The following is a 21,339-nucleotide window of genomic DNA, read 5'->3' on the forward strand; positions in this document are numbered from 1 at the left end:
TTTTACGTCATCACGTGAGCTAGTCTACGTTGCCTGACGAGGCCAGGATCGTCTAACTCTAGCTCAGCGATGCTCGGCTTCTTTTTCTGGACGCGCAGCAGCGACACCCAGGCGCAGCTGTTTACAGCTGTTTACAGCTGCTTCTTGCTCAAGACATGTGTGGTTGTGAGTCTCGGCTAGCGCAAGCTGCTCATGTTTGGGCATCTGCTCCCAACGTTTATGGTCACGGCGAGCTGCCGAGTGGGAGGCTGGGGAGGATGGGGTGTGCAGCACAACCCTCCCGGTGTAAGCGTTACGTCTTAATGGGATTGTTATCCTCTACTCACAGCTGATGGAGTTTTTGACCTTCTCGTGAACTGGCCGCAGTCTGTCAGAACGCCTTTCCTCTCTCGTCGCTGCTTGTGCTCTGTGGCGCAGACGAAAGCTCGTGATAAAAGCTGACTTTATTTACTTATTATTTGTTGCTGGAATTTTTTTTTACTTTTTTTAGGAGAAAATTTGAAGTGTGAAAAATTTTACTAGGAGTAGTTGTGACACTGTAGTTGCCTTTTTATTTGTTGTGTTTTATGCACAGTATGTCAGTGATATATTGGACTGAAACTGTCATTTCAGATATGCTACCAATTCAGGCGTGGTTTCACGTTAATTGCTTTTTTTAATTACATATGTTTACCATGCAGTTAATAGGATACGGTTTGCATGATTACCCCTTCTCTTTCCTCTCTTGAGCTCTGTCTCTTCATTCTGTCTGTTTCTCTTGCTGTATATTTATCACACAGACACATGAGAGAGAGAGAGACAAGACCAATAGAGAAATACAACGGTCATAAATTTTCTTCACACTTTTGCCATCAATTGATGTGAATTTCGAAGGACACCAAACAATTCAATGCACTCGCTGACATTTTCGTTTAAGTGGATGTTTTATTCTCAAAGAATTATACTGTCAGCTCTGTGTGACACTAAAAGACACCGTTGGACCGATTACTTACCAGTGAGTAGCTGACTGGTAGCGATGCCAAAAAATTGAGCTTTTTAATTTTCACAAGTAATACCCTCATTTAAGTCTCAAAAAAGCTTTTTACGGGATGAGAGGGGAGAACCGGAAAGCAAACTGTTGACATACACTGCTTTTCCCTGATAGTTCCCCTCCAACATATTTGTCTATGAATATCCGAATGCATTTAATCAGAGTTTTTGGTTCTATTGACAGAAAATTGATATTTACGGCAATTAAACGAAAACCAAAATCAAGGATATTGCTAATACAATGTAATATACACGACTAAAGGGAGGATCCGTCCACAACCGGATTACGAAAGAGAAATGGGTTTTGCTGATTCACTAACGTAAACACACTAATACGTGTTTGCTGACAGTGACTACGTTCTACGTTGTCAACAAAACGCAACAGACAAGAGTTCCCTCCAGAAACATCCGCTTCCCAGCATTCCTAAAATCCCAGCAAACCTCTTTATGACGTCATTAATGGGTCTTTACTCGGCAAAGATTGGCTGCGTTTAAACAAATGCGGGTTTAACGGTCTGTGGGTAAGTCAGGGGGCCCAGGCCTCCAAGCATCTGCGTCCTTGCCGTCCTGACATTAACGAGATGATGGGGTTAAATAAACTGCCCGACTGCTCCAGTGAGTCGACAGAGGATGGCACGCAGACAAGACAGCCTCTTGTGTACGCTGGCATCGCACCTTGTCCGCCATCCCCACCCGAACCCTCCGCTCCCATACCCCACCTCCTTCCTCCCTGCCAGCCAGATCATTACCACCCTGGATGTGTCTCACCACCATCAGAAACTTCAGCAGCAACAGCAGCAGCAATATTGCCGGCCGTTCCTTATCAAAGTGCGGTGTGACAAAAGCTTGTTCAGCTGCTGGGGCTGGGCCATGATAAGCCCCGCGCCTTGTCCTGGCTGTGAAGAAACGTCGCTGTGATGCACGTCCGCCCCGTGGCCTCTCCCTGCCTCGCTGACGTCACCGTGACTCACGCCTGGCGTAGCGGGGCAAACGTAACGAAGGATGCACGAGGGGTGCATGCATGTACACGTCACCGGCGCTCCTACTTTCTTCTTGTCCTTCTCCTCCCTCTTCTTCCGTAGTCAAAGCTCCACTCTCTTTCCTTCTTCTCTTCGGACAAGTGACCAAGCCGGCTTGGCTATCAAGACTTTTTTTTTTATTTAATTGGGAACACTCAAAAGTTTGGCGCGTGCATGGCTGAATCCAGAACTTGGGGAGAGCGGGTGGCTGCTGGCTGCTGGTGCCTGCTTGCTGCCGCCATAGCTGAAGCTGACTTCTTGTCCTGGTCGACCTAACCCACCACCACTAACCCTCCCTCCCGCATCCATTTGCCGCTCCATCGATCAGAGTGGGAGAAAGTCTGACTCCCGTTGCGCGTGGTCAGTCGCCACTCCACGCACTCACACCGCCCTGTTCAGGACGCAGCCGAACCTTCACCTACGATCATGAGCCGCCTTATTCCGGAGGTGCTGTACAGAGATGGTTAGTCGCCTCGAGCGGACCTGCCCTCAGGGACTTGTTTCTGGTAGGTGTCTTGCACCTTCTGATTCTATCCGTTAATACCTACTCTCCTTACCCGCCCTCTCTCCTCTGTGCATGCGTGCATGTGTACTGCGTGTGCAAACATGCATAGTGAGTGCAGCTTTTGCATTGTCAGCGAATTGACTCCTCCTCTTCCTTTTCATCTGTACCCTCAATATCTCATTTTGAGTCTTTTCTCTTTTTTCGCTCTCTGTCATCCTTTGGTGTCTAAGTCTCTGAAGATGAAGACAAAATTCTCTGTTACTCTTAGCAACGTAACCAAGGAGTCAGTTCGAGTGATGGAGGACCACTTAAAATGTGTGTGTGTGTGTGTGTATAGTATGCAGACTGTGTCATCATATCCGGGCATAGAAGGACGGTCATTCATTTGTTTTGCTTTCATGTTGACTTTTGTAGAATTGCTTCTGCTGGCTGTTTGTAAGCGAAACTTCCGTTCGATATTTTTTTAATCCATAAATTTGAAGAGAACAACTGTTTGTCAGCGTGAAGTGCACGTGACCAGCGCCACGGTGCTGCACAGACCGTTATTGATCGATTACAAGAAATAAAAACGATCTTCTGATTAGACAAGTTGATGATGACAGACGTCCTTGCACGGTAGACAGTGCCAGACATAGTCCTGAAATAGAGAGTCTGTTACAGTTGTCATCTAGCAGGGGCGTGGGCGCGCGAAGCACACACATACACACACACACACACACACACACATTTATGAAAACCAACATCCTAGCTGCTGACGACCAGGCATCGAGAACCACTTCCGCTGTGAAAAATCACAGCCACAACACGTGGGCAAAATATGAGACAGCAAGAGGAATCGATGAATTTCAACAAACTAAATACTGTACGCCGAAAATTCACTTGTTGCTGACCCTGAGTGTTCGTGGGAGGAGGCAGGGAAGGCGAGGAGGTGGATCCTTGAGGGAGAGAATCGGCGGTGAGATGGAAAAAAGTTTGAGGTCGATGGGAGAAGCAGACAGACTTCTGTACCGCTTATAAGACTAATTTAGGCCGCAGACACGATTATTGAAAGATTATCAGGTCTCATGACACCGGACACATCGTTCTGAAGATTAATCTATTTTATTTATCCTGGCATGTGTTTAGAGAGAGAGAGAGAGAAAAGAAAGACAGACATGTTGGATTACTTGATGGATAGATTGATTCATTCATTTCTTTATTTATTACTTTTTTTCCGAGAAGAAATACCAAGTTGAAATAAGTGGCGAGCCCATGAACCGCCCAGCCTACGATCTGACAAGAAAAGTGTATATTTAAAATTCAGGATTGAAGATATCCGCCATTTGACACTAAAATATGAAGCTAGTATTAAGAAACAACACATTGTTCAAAAATTCACTCGCTCATTTCCTTCAGCAAGGTTGTAATATTTTAGAGTTGGAAACACCACAAGGAATCTCAAGACATCAGGAGCCACGTTTATTTAACCATTTTTATCTTATCTATGTGTTCATTAGCAATTACCTAGAGTGTAATTAATTATACCTCTTAACATCATTCCGTTCATAACATAGCTATAGCTATGAGTTTCTCAAAGTAGTCATGATTTCAATGCAAACTCCCACTCCACTTAATCAGTTTTGCTTGTAATTAACTTTCTGGAAGAATAAGGAGATTAAAACATGATAACACAGGTCAAGTGTTTTGCAAGCATAAATCAGACTTTAAATTTTTTATCAGTAATACCCCAATTGTTTATTTTTTTTTTTTTATCAAATTTAATTAGCGTCAGACGGAGGTCAGTGGACGGAGAAATTTCTGTGGTGCTTCACAGGAAATACACGATCACAAAAAATGTTTTCGTTCTCTTTCTTTATGCCTCTCTCAGAGAGAAAAGTTGATTTAAAAACATAATTAAAGAACACAATAGGGATGTCCTGTAATACCTCTTCGGGAAAGGCAAATCCTCTCATGAAAAATACTATTTTTTCGTAGTGTTTCATTACTAAATAGTCTTTTATACAGTTCTTTCTTCCACCTAAATCACTCCTGATAGAGCCATTAGACTTCGTGCTGGATTCTGTCCCTTGTCCTTGTTTGTATGTTCTGATACTGACTCTGATGAATACTTTGGCGCTGATGCTGTTGGACGATAAACTAAAAAAGATGTTTATGCCATTAAAATGGATTGTCCTTCTGCAGCCAATCACAATTTTCTTTCCAACATTAGAGAATTAGTAAATGTTTATGAGCTAACAGGTCAACCAGTCCTCAGACACAAGCATGCCTCTGTCAATATTGGGAGAAACTGCTACTCTTCACATTCTAGAAGATTCCATCCGTATCTTTATATGGGATGTTGACAGCTGTTGGCTAAGACGACCATGATCACTAGAACTGAACACAGCTCGAAGAGTAAAGTAGTTACATGGACGCCGCGGCCTGGAAGCGACTCCGATATATCGATACTGCGAGATACAAAGTCATCAATATAAGGGTACAGCGATATATTAATATGTCGATATGTATAAACAACAGTGTGGGGGGTAGGTGGGATGGTTATGTGTGAATGTCGATATTTACGGTGATACATTAATACGTCGATATGTATAAACAACAGTGGGTGGGGTGGAGGTGGGAATGGGTGTGTGTGAATGTCGATATGTACGGCGATATATATATATACATTGACACGGACCCAGGTTCACGTACTGCTCGTTGTTCCATCAGTTTCCGTCCTACAATGGGTGTGGCCTTTATCCGAGACTCAAAGAAACAGTGACTTGCTGCTGTGGCTGACGCCTCGTGAGTGAGTTCTGAAAATGTGCTGACGGTTGTAGCCGGCTCATTGAGCCTTGATTGACGTTCCCGAGTCCTTAGTGTCTTCTGCTTGCTGTGTGGGAGACGGGAGGATCGGCGGAGGATGGTAAGCTCTCACCACACAAAGACATAACAGATGCACTGGCTAAGCCCTCCCATGCTTGTCAACAGGACGTGCTTCCGTTGCGAGGCGAGCTGGTCGAGATGGGGATGCAGTGTCCTACGTTCCCTCCCCTTTTCCCCTTTATACCATTGTAAATGGGTGGTCACATTGAGGGGACTAGCAGCCCCATCATTCACAAGTGGCACGGCCAGTCCTTTACCCTGATCTAATCCCTTATTTATATGCACTCTCAAGCGGCGTGCCACCATTGTGGGCCCATCTATTGATTACAGTCCAGTCTACCAACAGCAGCAACTCGCAGCGACAGGTCGATCACAGACATTAACGGATGTGTGGAGGGTGATGGGCGGGGGAGGAGAGTTAAAGTGATTCTAGTCGTCAAGCACATCCTTAGCTTTACGAACAGGAAATGGTCAGTTGATTGAAAAACAGAAAATATAAGACTAAAGTTTGTACAAACATTCTTAATGTCTGTGTGTGTCATTCAACGCCATCTTTTGGAGATTATCGAACTCATCAATAGTTGTGTTATCTATGACAAAATTATTATTGATATTGTCACTCTACTGTATCGCAAAGTTTTTTCTATCTGAACATTTAAACTGTTATGATTTAGTAAAGTTTTTTTTTCATTTAGTTCTGTCTTTCACAATATAGTTTTATTAGTGTATTTATTACTTAGGTTTATTGATCAAATAATGCGTTTCCTATTTATCTGCTGTTCACCGGTTAGAGACTTCCGATTGCATTATCTTTAGAAATCTCATACCCTCCTTCTTTTTAATAGAAAATCCAGGTTTAAAATCGATTTACAGGAACTGGAGTGTCGACTTTCTTGGGAATTCCGGAATACCACATGCCTGCCTGCCAGACTATTGTTCCTGGGTTTAAGAGTTAGCGCACTTGCTTGCCACTGAGCCTGTGTGCCACAAGTGTGTTAGTAGCAATCCTTTGGCTTAAGACCAATCTCTTGGTTATTTTGTGTTCAGGAATATATTGCAGCTCTTGAAGAAGTTCTGGTTCTTGTAAATACTGTATTTCACACAGGGAGTAGCTCTTAAACTGCCGTGATTTTAGTTGCAGGGCTAAGTTATCATTCAAAAGCTTTGAACTAGAGATTTGTAGAATTCGATCGGTTCTTGGCCATGAGAAAGTTCAAGCGAAGGACAAGGTCTTTCATCCCTTAAAAAGTAAAAAATCTTAAAATCAGCAGGAGAAAATATCTCCCCCACCACCATCACCACCACCACGGTTCTGTCGATAAACAGAACAGAGTCTATTGATTTATCTCTGTCCTGCTCTCAGCATCATCAGATTGCGAAGAAATAGCCTGGAGAGCGTTCTGATGACAACCAGGTGATTATATTCTGCTTAGAGAAGCCATTCATCTAGCCATTACCGTAACCTTGCTGCCTTGCATGAACATTGGAAATCAGACTTATCGTAGTGATCACCCTTGTCCCACGCCTTCATGGAAGCATGAACAGACACTCGATAAAAGCCCTCAGCAGACTCCCAGGCGTACATCCGGGTCTGCCAAGAACATTCAGGGCTTTGCGTCACTATCTTGAATCTTCTTTGCTAATATTTGAGGGGTGCTTTTTTTGGTGGTAGGGAGGGGATCAGTTTTTGTGATTTTGTAGCCGAATCATAGTGGTAAGGAAAAAAGTTTCTTCAGAAATCGAAAAGATTGCTGCAAAGAGAGAATGAAAGAAAGAGAGAGAGAGATGGGGGGGGGGATGGGATGCAGGGATGCGGGAAATGGAGATGGTGCTCAAGAGGGAAAATAATTTCATAGAAAGGCAATGTTCTGCCATCTTGACACTCTCGAATGTTTCTTTCCCAGTCATTAAACTGCGCTAAATTCTAGCTTTGCATAAAAAGCACGAGTGCCGCAACATTGACTACATCTATTGCAAAAAAAAAAGAACAAAAAAAACAAAAAAAAAAAACAAGAAAAACAAAAAGACTTGACGCTTGTCCAACATGTCACGCTGTCAGATGATGTCAAACGGATGGGTTGAATTCGTGAGTTCGACAAATTATCTAACATCTCTCACGCATGTCCTCTTGCTATTCTTGCTTTTTTTTTTTTTTTTTTTTTTTTTTTTTTTTTTGGTTTGGTTTTTTTGTTTTTGCTCACTAAAGGCGTTTGACGCGTTTGACGCTTTGTTGACGTTGTCTCGCGGACTGCACGTGGTGTTTGACGAGCCCTATGTTTGGCATGTCTGGCAGGATGGACAGTATTATCGGGTCGGTAGGGAGAGTAGCCAACGTCAAAGTGCGCAACGATGACGACCTCAACGATCGGCTGAATCACCTGTACACTACAGGTATCCTCATTATCTTCACTGTCGTTGTCTCTGCCCGTCAATATGTGGGAGACCCCATACGTTGCTGGTGTCCTGCACAGGTGAGTAGATAATGCTACGAGTATGTATGTACCTGCTCTGTATGTGTGTGTGTGTGGGGGGGGGGAGACAGAGAGAGTGGGGTAAATTTATTAAAGTGTGTTACGGTTTGATTACACATCAACAGGAAGACGTTGTTGGGCTTCCTTTATTGACCATCGATCCGGTCTCTTTAATCGCAGCCAGCATGGTTTAAGCTAATCATTTATTTTAATGACTTTCACGCATGGCAAGGAGTTGAACGTTCCTGAACAATAATTTTCAAGCTAACAAACACAATAAAAGAGAAAGATAATGGCAGACGTTGAGAAAAAAAATACAAGTATTATTATGTATTCCGCAATAATGAGACAAGTCAAACCGGAGGTCGTAGCTTGTAATGCCAGGTAGATGTTGTTTATTGTCTGTTCCTGCTTGTGACACGGGCATCTCTTGGTTCCGTTTCAGTTCACGGGCGCGCACGTGGACTACACGAACAACATCTGCTGGATCTCCAACACCTACTACATCCCCATGGACTTTATCGTCCCGGAGGACATCAGCCGCCGCAACGAGCGCGAGCTGACCTACTACCAGTGGGTGCCCGTGGTACTCCTCCTGCAGGCCCTCATGTTCTACATCCCCTGCCTCCTGTGGCGCCTCCTCAACGGCCAGTCGGGCATCAACGTGGACCGCATCGTCTCGCTGGCCAGCGAGGCGCAGTACGAGAGCCCGGAAGTACGCATGCGCACGATCAAGTACGTCGTGCGTCACATCGATCGTTGCCTGGACAACCAGCGCGAGTCGCGGCACCGCTGTTGCGTCAAGCTTCGGCACGTGCTGTCGGCGAAGCTGTCGATCCTCTGTGGCAAGCGTTACGGTAATTACTTGCTGTCCGTGTACTTCCTCATGAAGGTCCTCTACATCTCCAACGCCGTGGGACAGCTGTTCATGCTGAACGCCTTCCTGTCCACGGACTACAACATGTACGGCTTCAGGTGCTGGAGGACCTCGTCACCGGCACCGAGTGGACGGCCTCGCGCCGCTTTCCGCGCGTCACCATGTGTGACTTCGAGATCCGTCAGATGACCAACAACCACCGCTACACCGTTCAGTGCGTCCTGCCCATCAACCTGTTCAACGAGAAGATTTACATCTTCCTCTGGTTCTGGCTCGTCTTCGTCTCCATGCTGACCTGCTACAGTTTCACCTCCTGGCTCTGGCACATGGTCTTTCCCACCTCGCGGGTCCACTATGTGCGCAAGTTCCTCAAGATCATGGACCGCCTGGGCACTGGCCCGGACAAGAAGCTGGCCACCCGCTTCACCATGGAGTACCTGCGACACGACGGCGTGTTCACCCTGCGGCTTATAGGCAAGAACTCCAGTGACATCGTGGTGGCGGAGATAGTGTCCGGCCTGTGGGACATGTACAGAAGCAAAAAGTCCATACAGATCCGTAACACGACCCTGCCCACCAATGGGCACGAGTCAGAAGGAGAGGATGTATAACAGAGAGTTGGGTGGTGGTGGTGATTTTTTTTTAATCCTCCCACATGTTACAAATTGTTATGTTGCGTGTGTGTGTATGGGTGGGTGTGGGTGGGTGGGTTGGTGTGCTGTTCTCTCGACAAACAAGACATCGTGCGCTAAGTGTTATGAGCGCATTCACTCGACGCTTGCAGTCAGGTGATGCATGCTCCGCGTAACGGATTATGCAAATTTTATCCACAGTCATAAACAGTTTTGTAGAGTCACGGGGTATACACCATTCAAACGTGTTCCTCCTCCATACACCCCCTCCACCCCTTGGTCCCCCATCATCATTCTCCTCCACCACCACGCCATCTCCTGGGTGAAGTGAGAATCACGGCTGTGTATATCAATGGTGCTCTTATGCGACAAAGCATCGACGTCGCATGACCGGCAGCAGCCAATGGTAGACTTCCACGTGGAATAGTATCGAGTGCAACAGCCTGATGGTGTCATGAGATATTCTGCCTCCAGCGTTGTGATCTGCCTCCATATGTTGCTATTCGCCAACTGCCAGCAGGGATTCGTGGAAGCCATGCTAGAGTAAGGACGGCTGCCTGTGGGTGTTCCCTCCCGACATTTAGATAAGCGAAAACTTCTTTCAAATTTTTTTTTTACACGATCGCCTTCCGATCTCTTAACAAAACATTCCGGCTAGATCCATTTGCTTCCCCTGGCTCTCTGTCAAGCATCACCATTATAATAATAATTATTATTATTAGTTAAAAAACTGAGACTTGGATGGCTACTGCAATCACTCATGAAGTTGTATACACGCAGTGTATGGTCGGTTTGCCCTGTTAGGTTGTGTTTACGCATTTTTTTTCCTCCCGCATGTTTAGCAAATACCCGTATGCACGCGTCTTCTGTTACAGTTCAGTTTGTACACGTCTGGCAGAGCTTAGGTGTTCAGAACTTTATGAACTTTAGACCAAATCGTAGTTGTGAACATTCTCTCCGGTAACTCTGCAGATGAAATTCCAGCATCACTGCGTCCTCTTTGTTTTTTTTTTTTTTTGTTCGCCCACACAAGCATCATCATGTCTGCTCGCCATCAGTACTAGTGCCACTGCCATTGCGATTGCCCTAAAATTGTGTGACTATGACAGTTTTTTTTAATTATTATTTCTTCTCTATGTCGGTTACCATGGAAAAACGACAGTGCGTCTACCATGTTGTGATTGCTGTGAGCACAATGGCTGCGTGGCTGTGATGAAACACGGTTTTCTAAAAAAAATTTATTTAACTAATCGCCTTTGCTGAGATCCTGTTTGCTCTCCCATCCTTACCTTGTCTTGCTGCAGTTCATCGGACTCTTGTCGGCAAAGTCTTTGCGACTGTGGTCATCGGCGATGAGCTGGCTTCTCAACCTCCCACTCTTTACTTCCGGTTGGACTGAGCAATCACCCGTATGTAGAAGGATGCACTAGAAGAATTATATTTGCACGATTGCGTGTCATTTCATTTCAAGGCAGGGTCTTCAGTCGTGGAGGGAGAAAGAGGAAAGGAAGAAGAATGAAAACAAACCTACAGTGACCATGTGTTCGGATCCCTGTACCTTAGAGAATACCCAGAAATGTTGAGAGTGAACTTTCTTTTTTTTTTTTTTTTTTTTTTTTTTTTGCTCTATTATCTCTATTTCACAGTTAGGTGAAAAAGTGGTTTGACGGCTGTTTATGAAATCTCGGGTGGTGGATTGAGGAAGGGGTTGTTTCTCTTTTATTCTCTCTGCATCTCACATAGAGATTCATACCCTAGGCTATGTACAGCCCACAAACAAATAAACTCTTTCCCTTCACACTGTTTAGAGCCCACGTCTGCTCATCTGTGAAGAGTCATTACAAGACAAACAGAACTATACTAAACATTTAATATTTCGAATATGAACCTTAAGGTGTTCTTTATACATCATTCTTTACTAGAAATTTTCTTGTTAACGCAGACAGAAAAGCCTCATTACAAATTCAGAGACTAGATTGGTCATTTTTTTTAAATGTAAAATGAAAGTATGGAGAAAAGGACAAGAAAGAGAGGAACAAGAAGTAGGCATGCGCTTTTTGAATGCAGACTACCCATCGTGTACACCGGATGTTTCACTGTCTGGTATTACTTCAACGATCAGAAAGCTTCTAACTCTTTCTTGCGAAGTTTAATGGGGTAGAATTCAGATCCCAACACCCGCATAACAGGAAGGAACCCATCTGCGAAATTTCTGTTAAATGGCTTCCATCTTCAGGATTGTTCGAGAATAAAGCTTAGGGGTTTTCGTTTCTTTCTTTTATTTCCCCTGTGGCTAACTTCTAGTCATTTCTAACCGGAATTAGACACTTAGATTGGTTTAGTTTATGAGGCTATCACTCCACACCCCTATCCCTTACTACCCGTCCACTTAATTAACTCCATTAATTTTAATATCTTCATGGCTTTTTACTCACTTTCTTATGTCTCTGTACTTTTTTTTTCAGTCATTCCTCGAAAGACAACCGTTTTCTCTGAGCGAAAAGAAGGAAGAAGCACTTGGGTATCTTTAGCTAATTTTTGCTCATATCTTAGTGCGATCTGTGATGAAAGTGTATCGCAGTAGGAAGCTTTCTCTGTCATCCTTTTCTGGAAAAAAAACTAGCAGGAATTGGATTGCTAGAATTTCTTTGAAATGATTTCATCGCCGATGTTTTGTAGGTTTCTCCCTCCACACAAATGGCTCTTTTATTTAACTTCCCTCACACATCTTCTCATTACATCTTCTAAAATCCAGACTGGATCCACAATCCCATAATATATACATAACTTAGAGATTGAAAGAGCGTTAATGTCCAGTGGTAACCCTTCACACTCTGTGACACTGTCTCCCTCCTGTTGTTGATTTGAATACGATGGTCAGTCAGCCTTCGTCCTGGTTTGTAAATAAAATGGAAGCACGCATAACTCCACTTTATTTCTCCGCTAAAGGCAGTGAAACGATCACATTTCGCATTTCGTTGATGCTCAGAACGAGACTAGAGGCACCTAACACCACGTGACAGGAAATTACTTTGACTTTCACTACCAAGTAACCTGCCACGTGGCCAGACTTGGTCCATTAAAGAGGCGTTGTCAAACTAGGATATCTTGTCGATAGTTCAGCAAGGCGTGAACACAGTCGACCCTCAGATGAACTATCATTTTGCTCCGGAAAGTTCGGAAAAGGTCAGGGCTGTGTGAATCTGTCATTTTTATATGAGGTATTTCCATGTGTGCGCGTCCTCCAGTATCTCATGTGTGTGTGTTGTGAGTGTGTGAAGTGTGTGCAGACAGCTGCTTTAAACACATTTCTGTGTTGTTTTGCCCAGCATTTCTCGAAAACGTGTTTGACATGGCTTCATTTGAGAACTCAGAGCTATTTTTGTATACTGAACAGAAATCATTCAACCATCATTTGCAAACACGTCTTCCAGGCCGCTGTGTTCAGACCCAAACGTGTTTAGAGTTAAGGTTCTTTATTTTGTACAACTCAGCTGACAAAGGGAGTAAAGCGAGCTTTATTTGAACTCTCAAATGTGATCACATTGGTTTTTGCATTCACTAGAATCGCGTCCTTTTCATTTTTTGTAAATGTCTTCTTCTAAAAATGTAGTTTTCTTTGTGTAAAATGCCCTACACTTACCAAAAAGTGACCAAGTTTTGTATTTTTTTAAACCGAGACGCGAGAGTATTCATAGTATTGCAATTTATCAACATCTGTTATGTTGTTACTGTTAGCATTTCCTTCTGACTTATAGTAATTAAACAAGTTTAAAAAATTTAAATATTCCAGTGCCCCGCTCAGTGAAGATTTTCATGAGAACCCATGTTGCAGCCAAAACCTCTCAGAAACTATACGCCCTTCTAGTGTAACATGCTTAGTTTGTGTAATATGTAATGTGTAACGACTGATGAAGTAATGCCAGTCCTCAGCTCTTACAAAGATAATGCAACATGCTAAGTCATCATGTACATTCATGCCAGAACTCACCTGTATTGTGCCTTCTGGACAACATCGATACCAGTCAAAAGCAAAACGAGAGTGTGAAGGATGAGTGAGGGCTTTCCCGATGAAATGAATGAGAAAGTGTGTAGTTGGAAGTGTTCTTGTTGTACGGATAGATGAACGAATGGGTGGCTGACAGTTTCTTGAAGATGTACTGACGAGCACCCCGAGATGAAGCCAAGGGACGACTGGCATTATCATTGTAAAGCGTTTGTAAGAATTCAATCGGTGTGCAAAGTGATGCCGATTTGTTATGTTCCTTCTGTAACTATTTTCACCTGTAACTTATGGAATGTTTTTGTTATTTATCAAACGACAATTCCACTTATCCCAAGTATGCAAGCAATATGTAAAGATTGTTGTTATTGGTTGTGGGGGTGATGTGCATGTGTTGTATGGAATGGATGGTTTTACTTACATGAAGTTGAGACTTAGTAACTTGCATGTGTAGCTGGTTGTAATCAACAATCATGACAGTTAGATTATCGTCATCATAAGTACTTGATAATTCATTTTATTATCAACCTCTTATCCCACTCTCTATCTCTCCATCTTGAGGCGTCTGGTTCCTTCAGGCATGCATTCAGGCCAGTACGACTTCTACCAACAGCTGCTGAAAACGCAGGCCTGTGAGAACAATCCGTTAGTCTCACCCAGTCTATTTTCAGCTTTCTATTTTTACATCCGGGGCTTAGGCAAGAGAGTCTAAGAGTAGAAACAGCTTGAAGCTTGGCCTTTCTTGTCGTATCACTTTTGCGAAAGTTGAAAGACAAGTCGAAAACTTTCGTAGCCCGCACGACTACTCAGCAGCAGCACCTTCACATCAAGAATATTATAATATTTCCTGCAAGAAATTAGCAAGTGGCTATGATACCTACAACTTTTGTAGACTTTGGTTCACTTCCCTCCCCACACTATTCCCCCTCCTTTCCCTAGACATGTGGATTCGAAAAGTACGAATATCTTTTATCCTTTCAATTCCTAAACAACCGTATTTTTATTCGCCCTTGCTGTTGCTTAGTGTCGATGGCGAATTTTACAATTCGCTAGGTTGCGATGCAATGACGGCCCCTTCAAGGGGTTGTTTGCCCCTGACCTCTACCCGTACGCTGTGTTAGCTCCCCTTCGCTACTGCATCAGACGCTGGGTGGGTAGGAGATGCCGAGGAGGGATCCGAGCACAAGCAGGGTAGGGTAGGGGTTGAGAATGCGGGGTAGGGAGCGAGCAGGCTAAACTAATGGCATTACCATCGACAGACACAACTGTCGGGCCTGCGCACGCAGTCTCGCACGAGCGTCACGGATGTTCCACTAGGTGTGTGCTTTCTCACGGTTCACAAGGATCCTCCTGTCTTCCTTTGTTCCAAGATCGTGTAGTTCTTCCTCTTTCTTTTGTCTCTAGGTGGTAGCTGATCATTGCTTGAGCTGCGTGCTTTCAGGGGTCTTTATATAGCCATGTGCTGCTTGTGTATCACAAAGACTTTCAACGCACCCTCCTTTATTGTGAGTGTGTGTGAGAGAGAGAGAGAGTTTGTGTTCGGGAGAGAGGATCCGGTGGTTAGGCTTTGTGTCCCGTTCAGTCCTGAACAACAATAGCATTCTGAAAGTTTCTTATACTTGCATTCTTTCTCATTGTTTTTCTCGGAAGCATCGTCCTGTCAGCATCTGTGGCCTCCCATTCACACTCTTTTGATCTTATCAAATCCATATCTTTGGTACCTAAGATCAAATATTCTTTTGTTTATAGTCAACTGTTGGACAATGAGTTCACTTTGTCTCATATACAAGAAAATATTATAGCATTAACTAAGGTCGTACAGACTTGTCAAACTGAAAGATCCATGGAGAAAGTAATGTAGATTATGAATCATAATATCGTAATGCGAGACATGTGACAATGTTCATTCCTAAAAACTATAAACATAGGGATGCTGCAAGCCATGACTTCACTACATGATCAGCTAAGAGAAGAGCAGTGTGTTTTTCTGTATCCGCAGATATTATAAATTAATATTATAATCAGAATTAGGTGACTGCTTTGAAATTCAGCAGTGCCTTAGTAGTAATTAGCCTGAGCCAGGCATTGTAAGAAACTGTCATTTTTTCTAAAGACTTGGGATTGAATATTCAATAATGGTCCGAGTAGTGTTGTTAAAAACTCTTTTCAAGAGTCACATTAATTATCGCTAAGCATGGCTGGACACTTTTTAAAAGCACACATAATGGAGTGATTTAGATGCATAGGACTACTTCGAGGGCATTGGGCTCCTCAATTTGTGATTACATGCACAGCCGCAAAGAATGTGTAAAGACTGCAAATGGTTTCCGACGAGTTCCGTTAAGAAAGTACTGTATGCCTGTGATAAAACACAGCCGTCGATCGTTAGGTTCAGTGGGGAAAGGGGGATTGCGGGGGATTGCGGGGGAAGAAGGCAGAGACGTGGACGGACGGGTTTCATGTCCATTATGTTCTTGCAAGCCAGCATCTCTGAGACTAGCGCCATCGTTAATGCTTCAGGAAACCGTGCTGAGATTTTACTGTAACCAGTAAAACATGCACAGTTTTATCTTTTTCTTCTTGTCTGTGCTAGTTCACCTGCCTTTCTGCACATTTTGAGCCTGCGCTGACGTCACAGGCCCGGGGCCTGTCTGTTGGCGGGATTCCAGTAGTTTGTCTTGCGGTTGTGCAAAACCATATGTGCCAAAAGGCGAAGCATGTGCGCTACCGTTGCCCACGCAACATCCAGACCCCTTGATTATCAACAAACTCTCTTCTCCTCGCGAAGACCTTGCTAGGAAAAAAGATTCCCTTCGCGAATTATCGGCTTTAGCTACAGCAGGGTCGACTCTCTCTCTCATACGTTCCGTATGGCGGTGACTGTGTACTTGTTGTTACAGGTGCGTCTCTGTGTGTGTGTTTTAAGGTCTCCATCGAGCACGCACGCACGAACCAGAAAGTTCTAACACCTCTTTAGTTATAAACTGTTCCACAATAACCTAGCATGGACACACGAGGACAGGCACCAGCACATCCACGAAACCTCTCACTCACACACCTGCACGCGAAGTGTTGGACCTCGGAGACAAGAGATGTTCAGTTGACATGTTCAATACTATTGTATCTGAAGTAAAACATCTTCAACATACAAGGGGTATCTGTTGATTTAGTTACTACTGAAATCCGCTTCAGCTTGCCGAAACTTTATGAATGTAACTCGCAAACTCTGCTGTAAATTAAACATTGACTCGCACTATTATTAGGTGTGAGTAGTTTTCATTTGACATCTCTGTATGTAGAGCCCGTCCTCTTGCTGTTTGCGTTTGTAACATAGGTACATTGGTCTTGTACTTAGTTGTATGCTTATCTTTTTATTGGTGGAAGTTCACGACCTCGTCTTCAGCGGCCGTTAATTTGTGATGTCCTGAACAAGTTTGTGACGTGTAAACTAAGGGAAGAAACTCTCAGTGCAATACCACTCTGTGTGCAATACAGTTCTAAGCTTTTACAATATCAATGTGCAATTTGCAGGTGTATGCAGTACATAATTATTTAGCAACGGAAATGTGCAATTTACTTTTGAGGAAAGGAACGCGTTTCTGGTATTGATCTCAGTAATTATTTTTTTCCAGTTATCCTTTAACAAGTATTGAATTCGTATGAGAATAATTGTAAAATGACTTAGATATTTATTTCCGCTAGAGATGAAATGTTTTATTCGACAATGTAGTAGCATGTACACAGACGAGCTCTCCTAATTTTTTTTTCTACAGTCGTCTATGTTAAGCACCAGACAGTTAATAATATTCTTAATGGTACAACGGCCTAATTAGACAAACACTTACAGGTAGTCTTTTGAACTCTACCGTGAGCAACAGTCGAGACCATTGCTTGTTTGTGTCTGCATACACTGCCAATGTTCCTGGGCGATGAGGCCAGTCGTTTAGAGAACAATCTCAAGTGCCTTCGTGTTCCCATTGTCTCTGCACATCTATGCAGGGCGCACGCCAACCTGTGCCAGGACGCCCCACGTGGCTGGTCAATAAGGTCAAAAGGTCAAAAGGTCAATAGTCTTCACATCTTTCGCTCCCTCAGCATCTGGGAGGCCGAGCGTGTTGACGAGGAACACTGCACTGCAGGGTAGCAAACCCGGAGGGTGTGTTGCTGCATGAAACGCATGCCTCAGGTTGTCACGACAGTGCATTATCATCGACACACAGGTTTGCAGGTCCCCCCACTCCTAATCAACATCTTACTTCGTCTGTGATTCCGTTTGTACTCAAAAGCAAAGTTCGTTCATTGTGTATGACGACGGTACAAATAATTTTACAAATTTCTTACAGATGTGCAGTTGGCTGTTCTTAGCATTCATCCTGTTTAGACTAGAAATGAAAGATGGTGATATGTCATAAATACGGCCAAAAGTATGGATTGTATTCAATCTTCAATACTCCCGAAGCGCAAGGGTAAAGGGAGGGAAAGCGTATGATGGAAGGGATGGGGATGGAGAAGTTAGATGCATGTGATGTCAAATGGTTTTTAGGAGATGTGAGTGCGTGTAATGTCAAATGTTCCTGGAGATGTGAGTGCATATTCACAAGAAGTGGAGTGCCTGGCAGATCAAAAGCTCCGGCACTGTCTCCAAAGAGCCGTTACCCTCACAGACTGTAGTGTGCTAGGGGGCGCACTTTCAACAGTTTGAACAGCTGCGAACAGTTGAATAAAACAGTTGTGTTCTGCGAGTACAGGTGTAACTCGTCACTAAATGAAACGCTTGGATTGCACGATGTCTCTTGAGTCCTTCTTCCTTCAACATTCTCCTAGTATTTATGTCCTCACGCTTGTTTGCATGTCAGTGCGTACGTCTGTGTGTGTGTGAGAGAGAGAGAGAAAGAAAGAGAGAGTATGCCTGTTCACATGATCTCGATGTCTCGGTATGCGTGAATATTTTTCTCTCTCACCTAAAATTTTATTTTATTTATTTTAAAGACTGTTCCTTTTGATACCATTTCTTTGAGCACAAATCTCAAAACAACATATAAAATACTTCAGCTCGGTTTCTTCACCATATCATATAACGGACTAGCCGTGTTCATATAAACGCACATGGAATAGATATATATATACACTGTTATGTCAACAGAAGCATGGTCGAGTCAGGTACTCTATACTCTCCTTTATACGAAGATGCTATTCTTACTCTTTATATGTCTTGAGCAAAGATGGATGACAATTGCTTTGTGTTTTATTTTATCTTGATGGCGATGATGATGTCAAAACGAAATTGGTGGATGCCCTTTTGCTCTGATTCATTCATCCATGATCAGACAATAATAATTAGGACTCGTGTTCTTATTAAATAATGACTGGTATCTGGAGTGATGTGACCTACTTACAGGTACAAGGTGGAAAATGTAATCACGATTTTTTTATGAGAAAATGTAGTAGCGAACCTTAAATGGAATGTTGCTTGTTGTCTGGATTTTTTACACTAGTGATGTGCTTAGAACTATTTAGGATTAAATAATGTATTAAGGAATCCAATCACATGGATCATGCAGTTACTATTTTGTGATTAAGTTTAGTTTTCATTGTTAAATATTTAGGTCAAAATTGCCAGAAGACAAAGTTTAAATATCAGTAAAACATCTTCTAAAGTGTGTTCTGTTAAGATTATAAACCTCATCAAAATGAAAAATGTCTTCAACTCGCTCTTTTGTCTGTTTTTGAACTTGATATGCATGTTGACTAACGGAAAAAAATTGTTGATATGAAATGTTACAAGATGAGTAATTTGTCTTTATCTTTGAATATTCTTCAAAATATCTCTCAGCAGCAACAAATGCTAGTTCAGGATCCTGAAATATATTCAATGTTGAGGTTAAGATGTCTAATACATTGCTAAATAATAATATTTATATCAGGAAATATGATTGGTGGTGTCAAAAGCTTTTCGTATCGAGGTCAATGTTGAGTAAAAGGTCAAAGTATTTGTTGTTTGGTTACTTTTCTTTAGCTTAAAGCCTTAAATTCATCTTTTCTCTAACAAACTTTCAATTTTGACTGTATCTATGAACTGCACAGATGGTGTAAATGTGATTTTGTTTTTGTTGTCTCAAGCTCACAGAAATGTTCCTTAAGTAACATCCGTTGATTTCTGGTGTGTACTGATTATCCTTTTGAGCTTTTCTCTACAAGGCACATATCCTTTCTTAAACACCTTTCAAGAAATGTATACTTATGTATATGTATGTATATATCTATGTATATATATACAAATATATACATGCGTGTATATAGTCTGAAGAGAATGTTATTTATTGTGTCCTAAGATGTTCTAGCAGCTGGCCAATCAGCTATGCAGAGTAGACTTGCACCGTTAGTTTGAAAACAAAAATACCTCCATGATGTTGGCAGATGAATAACATTTTGTTCTGACTCACATCTTTGACGACAAGCTTCGAGGGTTTTTATTTATTTTTATTTTTTTTTTTTTTTTTAGTGCTGTTGCGACTGAAAGATTTCTTTCAGTTTCCCTCGTTGTTAAGACACGGGACACGTTCTTTCATTGTCGACAACCTCAACAATCATCTTCACATATTGGATGAATATGGGAGGAAAGCGGAGGATGGGCTTAGTGTTTACCACTGCAGTTGATTTGTTCACATTTCTCACTGCTCTCCTCTGAGTTATCCACAGAGGAACTGTTTTCAAACGCTGCTTTATATTTACTGAGTTATTTCCCTTACTTCCCTGTCCTTGCCTGACTGAAGTTAGCCTCGGAGAGGCGCAGTTGTTTGCACTGTTGACATGTCAGAAGTTCGTTATTTATTGTTCATGTCTGTTTCTGTAGAAAAGTTCAGAAGTTATTTATTCAATCTGTTTTCTATGCAAAGGTATAGCAATTACTCGTTTAGGTGAAAAAAAATGTGATTTAGGGAGGAAAAGCATCTTTGAGCAAGAAAAACATCAAAAGCTACCGTTTGACTGGAGTGACCAGTCTGGGTTTTCCTTGCTGAGATGCTGCAAAAGAAAATTTAAGTACTTGCAAACTCATTCAAAATCTTACTGGAAGCTTGTGTTGTGGGTCGACCAATGTTCTCAGAGCTCTTACATCAAGTACGATAACCTTCATGTCGAGGTGATGCAATACAACAGATGACAAGGCTGTGTACATTTCTGGGAGGGGCTGGGAGGGGTGTGAGGACGACAAGGAACTGTTGTTTGTCGGGTTTTACGGATCGAACCGTTCTGGGACAAGAGACACTTCAGCGAAATGCCAAGGGAAGACAACCTGTGATAGGATTGGACGCTTGCGGCCAAACCGTTATAAAAATGCCGTTGATGCGCTCGTTACTTTGTTGTGTGTGCGTGCATGCGTGAGTGAGTGTGTGTGTGTGTACGTGTGTGTGTGTGTACGTGTGTGTGTGTATATATAACGTGAACGACTTTGTCAGTGCGTGCGTGGTATGGTCCGTTCGTGCGCTTGTGTTTTTCCCCATTTTGCTGTGGCATGTCTTACATCTTGACTATAAATAGCTTTTGTTCACATCATTGTTCTCTTCAGTTGTTTTTTGCTGTTTCCATCCTAGAATTTTCCCTTTCCCTTACAATATCGTTTAGTGTGATGAGTATCACTGCAGTTATAGTAGCGGGTGTTAACTTGTAGATATTTATATTATTACTCTTTGTTTCAATCTGTAGATGAATTATGTTTGACCACAATTCAAATAAACCTCTGCTGTTCTCGAGTGTCTTAGGTAAATTGTATCACCATGTTGACGTGAACATGTCATGAACTTCACGATGTTACTTGTTTCAGATGGAGGTTAAGAGTTCTCGTGTGTGCATATTTGCTATATTCTAAATTAAATCATCATGTATGTGAATAAAGACTGGTTTCGACAAGTGCTGTCTTCTGGATTATTACTGTATTGT

General features: G+C 42.7%; 1 protein-coding gene across 1 annotated transcript in view; it reads left to right on the top strand.

The window, feature by feature from the left end:
- The window catches only part of LOC112565694 (innexin unc-9-like), a 42,429-nt gene extending 23,354 nt beyond the window's left edge, over positions 1–19,075 (top strand). The window contains 3 exon segments of the mRNA XM_025241343.1: positions 7,712–7,889; positions 8,335–8,860; positions 8,863–19,075. Coding sequence (XP_025097128.1) covers positions 7,712–7,889; positions 8,335–8,860; positions 8,863–9,377 — 1,219 coding nt within the window. The 3' untranslated portion in view covers positions 9,378–19,075.
- The last annotated feature ends 2,264 nt before the right edge of the window (positions 19,076–21,339 follow it).

The sequence above is a fragment of the Pomacea canaliculata genome, linkage group LG1, assembly GCF_003073045.1.
Source record: "Pomacea canaliculata isolate SZHN2017 linkage group LG1, ASM307304v1, whole genome shotgun sequence".
Classification (NCBI taxonomy): domain Eukaryota; kingdom Metazoa; phylum Mollusca; class Gastropoda; order Architaenioglossa; family Ampullariidae; genus Pomacea; species Pomacea canaliculata.